Source organism: Nansenia antarctica (assembly GCF_963989245.1).
Source record: "Nansenia antarctica genome assembly, chromosome: 3".
NCBI classification, from domain to species: domain Eukaryota; kingdom Metazoa; phylum Chordata; class Actinopteri; order Argentiniformes; family Microstomatidae; genus Nansenia; species Nansenia antarctica.
Window position 1 is genome coordinate 81,498,607 of NC_137688.1, and position 6,945 is coordinate 81,505,551.

Consider the following 6,945-nt stretch of genomic DNA (forward strand, 5'->3'; position numbering starts at 1 on the left):
AAGGTTTAGATGGTTGCCAGCGTATTGCATTGCATAGACTTCTGATAGAACTTTATTTTTTTTTACCATTATGGAATGGAATGGACTTTATTTGTCATTGCTACAGTACAGGTACCAAACAACGAAATTTAGGAGTATAATAAAAGTTGTATATTATTAGTATAATAAAAGTTGATCAAATGAAAAGAAACACTCACTCACTTGTTTTTATTATAATTTTTGTTTTTATTATAAATATTTGTTTATTATAAATATTTGTTTTTCTTATAACGGCTGAGCGGAACCAACTGTGAGCTCCTGTGTCATCTCTCCGGACTGCTCCACCAGCTACTGTACGGATCATACCAAGGAAGAAAAGAAGAGGGGGATCTTGGGGATGACATATTGTTTAATAAACAAATACTAGGTCGATTTTTCTTCTCTCAAATAGATAATATTATTCTCTACATATTTATTCAAGTATTATGACGATTGTAACAATTTTTTTAACAATACGTCTCACAGACAGAATACGTTTTTCAACCTCATAGGTTGTTTCCTTCCGGGGGTGTTCCCTATTTGGCTAAACTCACATGGTACCTTCCAGCTCTACAGTAGAATGGCTGAACGGACCAGAAGAGATTAAGCCGATGGGAGAAAAAGCGTGCAAAAAGATTTCGCCTCGCTAATTGAGATCGACAAGACCCGGGTTCAGGAGACATGGCCACGGCTACTGCAGACACCGCTGACAGCCCAGACGCGCACGCACAAACCGTGCACGCTACTACAGCGGAGTACTGCGCCCAGTTGCAGGCGTGGATGTGGCGCTCCTCCTGGGGCTCCTACTGGGGTCCCGACGCACCCTGGCACGGCTGGATGACTTCTATGTCTGCAGAGCTTCCTGTCCCCCCGGGCACTCTCACCGGACAGGCGACTCTAGACCCACGCATCTGGTGCAACAACAACTACCCCTACCCCTTCAACTACCCCTTCAACAACCACCCCTACCCCTTCAACCACCCCTACCCCTTCAACAACCACCCCTACCCCTTCAACTACCCCTACCCCTTCAACCACCCCTACCCCTTCAACTACCCCTACCCCTTCAGCGTCCCTGCGCCCCTGGCTGCGGGTGCCAATGCGGGGCAACAACAGACAGCTGGGACCCCCCCGAGCACCCAGAATGATGCAAGGCCAGTGCAACAGCAGCCACATGGAAACGCACCTCAAGCAGGTATGAATGAATGAATGAATGGTCTTTATTGTCATTAATACAGTACAGGTACCATACAACGAAATTTAGGAGGGGGGGCTCCCCTGGTGCTTGGAAAAAGACTAAAAACAAGAGGGCCAAGGGTAAAATAAAAAAGGGAAAAGAGCTGGTTTACATAAATAAAGGCTATATACACTATCTACTATACTATACAATAAAACACTGTGCTGTACTCTATGCTATGCTATAAATATCCTAACATTTCCTATCTCTGAACCTTATGTACACGAGGGTTGTAGAGTCTGAGCAAGCCTGGAGCTCTGCTGCTGACAGTGACTACGTATACTAATCCTTATGTTGTGCGTGTAAACAGAACGACGTCGTAGCCTATACACCCTCCTTCATTCAATGTTGACGGCTGAGTGTGTCCTGTCCCAGGTCTGCAGAACTGGATCTGTAGCCGTTCGAATGTCTCACTCCAGCTTAGGTCTGCTCCAAGCCCCCAGACAGACCCCCAAGACAGATCTCCTGCCTTCATTTCACTGGCTGAACCAAGTTCCAAACACAATTACAGCCTCTGTGATGAGGATGACGATAATGATGATCATAACAATAGTAGTAACGATGCTAATAGTTCTAGTAATAATAGCGTTATCGACGTATTTATGTAGGCTAATGTGTTAAGGACGTCATGCATTTAATAATTCAAACATTGAGAGTCCCAGAGAGGTGCTGCTAATCAATGGCGAGTCTGTTTATTTGACCTGACCCCCGTCTGGGCCGTCTCTCTCTCCCCCTCCCAGGGCGGGAGTACACCATCCCCTCCCCCCTCCACCGGTTCCTGGCCGAGACCGTGGACTTCTTCATCCTGTTCTGCGTCAAGGCCACCATCGTCCTGTGGATCATGCACCTCAGCGGCATGAAGTGAGTGTGTCTGTCAGGCCTGTAGCATTAAAGGTGGCGGCTGTGTCTCAGGAGGTAGAGCCGGCGTCTAATGATCGCAAGGTTGCAGATCGGTGGTTTGAGCCCCGGCTGGCCACATTTCGAAGTGTCCTTGGGCAAGACACTGAACCCCAAATTGCTCCCAGTGAGCGGGCCGGCGCCTTGCATGGTAGCTTGCCGCCATTGGTGTGTGAATGGGTGAATGAGAGGCCATTGTAAAGCGCTTTGGAATAAAGCTCTATATAAGTCAGTCCCTTTATTAAAGTCACTGTCTGTAATTCTAAAAAACAACAACAACAGTATCTCAGTATCCCCCACCACCACCACCACCTTGGGATACTATGGCTATGACAACGAAAATGACAATACTATTATGACAATGACAATACTTTGATGGCTGCACATCCCTGGTTAATGTGATCACTCTATAACCTTTGGACTACTGATGTTTACATTACTACCTTTGCACATACTGTGTATTGCACATTGCACAGGTCTCCTGACATAGCTTCTTTTATACGTCTGCACACTAGATACTGTACATAGCTCGTAACTGTATATTGACCGTAACTGTATACCTCTGAACTAAACTGTTTACAATACTACCTCATGAGTGCCCCGCGGTGGCGTAGCGGTCTAAGCACTAGCCACTAGTGCAAGCTGCCCACCGGGGACTGGGATCGAATCCCGGTCTTGCCAGACCCGGATATGGCCGAGGCACACAGGGAGTGGCATATTGAGCGGCCGCTCCAGAGGGCGGTATAGGACTATTTCCGGACAAGGATCCGTCGCGCAACAGCGCCCCCGGGGTGCCGGAATAACGGTGCTGGGCTCGAGGACAAAAAAAACAGAACCCTGGATGCAAGGACAATATGGGAGTTTTAAACATATTTTTATAACCCTTCTCTTCAAAGGGACATCGCAAAGTTTGTCACCCATTTCATCGTGGAGGAGATCGACGAGAACACGTCCATGGAGGACCTCCAGAAGATGATGGCCGTGGCCCTGGTCTACAGGGTTCTGGTCTGCTTCTATGAGGTGGGTCGGTACCAGGGGGGAGGCTGGTGGAGGTAGAAATCGGAGGACGGGGACTCATTGTGACGCATGGGACGGAAATGACTCGAGGACTGGTCCCAAACGGTGTCTGATGATAACCACCGCTGCGCTCAGGAAGTGTTTGAGTCATTTCCTGTCTACTACTGATATTGGTTCATACAGCGTTAGTCTACCTTCAACCGACGGTTGAACTTCTTGAACTCAAACAGTGTCTGCCATTTTCTCTGCTCCTCTGACCACTTTTCAGGATCTATTCGGGGGGTTGTCTGTGTGTGTGTCAACGTACAGTATTTGTACAAAGTGCTATAGATAGAGTGAAGTCTGGTAATCTGGGACATTGTGTAATGTGGGACACCTAAGCTCCAGTGTGTTTATTTCCTGTTCTAGCAAAATCTACTTTTCAGTCACATGACGATCCATGCTAAATCTTTTTTTTTTGTTTTTATTATTATTTCAGGGCATAATACAAGGGAGGGATAACATATAATTAAACAAAAAAGAAATAAAATGCCAAAAATCCAGTACATAAAATTCCCATAAACCTTCCACCACCCCCCCCCCCCCCCCCCCTTCCCAATCTCCCTTTGCCCCAACAGTCCCCCTCGTCCCACAAATGTCCCTCCTCCCACATACCTCCAACCCACCTGCCCAATCACAGCCCCCCACAGGGACCCCATGGAAGGAGCAAATAGAAATAGATTAGCCTATAGTAACAACTTGAGAATGGTAATGATTTGATCCCAGCATGAAACATTATCAGGGATTGCTAAACATCTGGTAAAAGTCCTGTTGACTAGATTTGGTTAGAACAGGAAGTAAACACACTGGAGCTTAGATTAGCCCGAATCCAGCCTACATGTATAGAACATCAAATGAATCCACCCTACATGTATAGAACATCAAATGAATCCACCCTACATGTATAGCTGGGTTTCCGTTAACCGGTAATTACCCGTCTTTGTCCGGTAACATCTGTTGAAGTCCGACCCATTTAAACCTCTTCGGTCATAATAATAATTCCCTCTGAGCACAATTTGAATACAATTAGCTAAAATTAAATTGTCACATATTCTGATTCCTTCTATATAAAAAAAGATGAATATATAGGCTATATATTTTATTAATGTGTAGGCTAGCGCTAGCCTATGCGATGAAGAAACAGCGATAATAACCTGCCTAGCGGCAGGGTTGCCAGATGGGATGGACAATTTACAGCCTAACCAGTCTATAACCGCTAAATCCAGTAGCCCATTTGGCGGTAACCCACCCCATCTGGCAACCCTGCCTAGCGGGCCACCACGTCATGCAAGAGTCGAAATCAAAACACCGTCATTTTGTCAGGAAAGCGGGTGTTTTGAACAGCAAAAGGGAGAGCATTTTATCAGATTCCCAAAGATCCCGAAAGACGACATAAATGGATTACTGCAATAAAACGTGCTAGAAGAGAAAAGAGCGATGTGACCCGACAAGCAACGGATTCCACTTGTGTAATGACCACTTCATATCAGGTACAGAATACAGCGCCTCCTAACGTTAATATCTTATTTATTTCACCGGCTTTTATTACGGTTTCTGACCATTTTATTATACTAAAAGGCGAGTTTGAGCTATGCATTATGGCATGGATTTTGCAGGGCTAACAAAGGCTAAGCTAAAAGAAGCCTGTTGCTCACTAACATGTTGCGGGATGTATTCTGTTGACTTAGACTGGGAAGGCTCGTATGTGTGAAAGGGGCTTAAAGACTCCAGAGTAGGACGAGGGAAAGTTGATCAGGTAATTAGAGATGTCGGGATACTGCAGGTCTGGAAGGTTGTCCGTCCGTTCAATACTGGTGAAAAGCACCCTGGGGGTGTTTTAAGGGTCAGTAATGTTTCATCTATCAAGTTTTGCAATATAGCGTTCAATGTCCTTGGAATTAAAGTGCGCAGTGATCTCTGACGGCTTGAAATCAACACTGGCGCCATTAATTTCTGCTCACACTTTGCTTCCTGCCAAAACGACGGTGTTAACTAAACGAGTCACGTGACGTCCGGAGGTCTATATTATTATATATAGCTCGCATCTAATCGTATCGGATGAGAAATAGACATTAAATGCCATATAGACTACACAACAGCTAATCACCGCGATAAACACCTATATTATATACAGTATATATATATATATATATATATTTTTTTTTATATGATGACCGGAATTTCTCCCGTTTGTCCGGTCCATTGAAGTCTTTCCGGACACGTTTATTTTTTCTAACGGAAACCCTGATGTATAGTACATCAGATAGTTTGATTGACTGACTGAACGGTTCTCCTCGTCCAATCAGACCATCTGTATCTGGGGAGCGGGCGGGGCCACGCCGGGGAAGTTCCTGATGGGCCTCCGGGTCGTGACCTGCGACAGCTCGGTCCTGGTCCGACCCAACCGGGTCCTGGTGGTACCGGCGTCCAACGTCACCCTGTCTGCGTAAGTCACCCTCCTCCCAACCTCACCCTGTCTGTCTGGTTAAGTCTGTCTGTCTGTCTGTCTGTTTGCGTAAGTCACCTCCTCCCAACCTCACCCTGTCTGTCTGCGTAAGTCTGTCTGTCTGTCTGTCTGTGTAAGTCTGTCTGTCTGTCTGTCTGCGTAAGTCACCCTCCTCGCAACCTCACCCTGTCTGTATGTCTGTCTGCGTAAGTCACCCTACTCCCAAGTCCCAACCTCACCCTGTCAGTCTGTCTGTCTGTGTAAGTCTGTCTGTCTGTGTAAGCCTTTCTGTGTAAGTCTGTCTGTCTGTGTAAGTCTGTCTGTCTGTGTAAGTCGGTCTGTGTAAGCCTGTCTGTGTAAGTCTGTCTGTGTAAGTCTGTCTGTGTAAGTCTGTCTGTCTGTGTAAGTCTGTCTGTGTGTCTGTGTAAGCCTCCTCCTCCCTCCTGACAGGGCTGGTTGGTACTTCAGCTGGATGTAAATAATAACTTTTATTTGTACAGATCTTTTCCTGCAAACGTTGCAGCTCAAAGTGCTTTAATTATTATATAATCATCATTTAATTATGTAGTCATTTAAAGGCAATATTAAAAAGATGGGTTTTTAGTCTTGACTTGAACATAGAGTATATCCTGGTGTTCGTGACTGAGGCTGCCATAGCAACCGGGAGAGAGACGTGTCCCACAGACATGGATACCAGAAAGACCTCAATGGAGAGAGACGTCTGTTTCAATATTTGAACATTTGTTTCTCTCTCTCCCTCTCTCTGCTTTCCCCCCCCCTCCCCTCTCTCCCTTCCTACAGTTCCACAGTGCGGGCGCTGAACAAGAACTTCTCCATCGCCTTCCTGTTCCCTGTGTTCGTCACGCTGCTCTTCTTCCAGCACAACAGGACCGTGTACGACATCGTGGCAGGGACCATCGTGGTGCAGCGCAGGGGGGTCAGGTAACCCCCCCCCACCCCCCTCGGAGAAGTCCAGGTGGTTCTGCCCCCCCCCACACCTTGTACAACAGCACCACCTATGACATTGTGGCCAGGATCATTGGACTGCGCTGTGGGAGCCAGATAACCCACCCCCCCCCAACTGTGGTATAAGGTGGTTCTGTGGTGGTTCTGCCCCCCTTTGGACTTCAGGACTATGGCCGGTACCATTGTGGTACGGGGAAGGGGAGGTGTCGTAAATAAATAAAACCCCTTCCGTTAGTCCCTCACCCCACACCCCCCCCCCCGTGGATCAGATGCAGACTGAAACTCACTCAGGACGGAAAAGCCCGGCGTTCTCATCGCGCCTGGG

The 6,945-nt window shown here is 46.9% G+C and overlaps 1 protein-coding gene across 1 annotated transcript; it reads left to right on the forward strand.

Moving 5' to 3' along the window:
• Positions 1–699: 699 nt before the first annotated feature.
• On the forward strand, positions 700–6,600 carry LOC308154479 (protein FAM8A1-like; the record flags this gene model as incomplete). Its single annotated transcript, XM_080527639.1, has 5 exons — positions 700–1,213; positions 1,996–2,116; positions 3,049–3,172; positions 5,515–5,654; positions 6,456–6,600. The coding sequence occupies 5 exons, from the start codon at positions 700–702 to the stop codon at positions 6,598–6,600; spliced, it is 1,044 nt and encodes a 347-aa protein (XP_080383765.1).
• Positions 6,601–6,945: the final 345 nt, after the last annotated feature.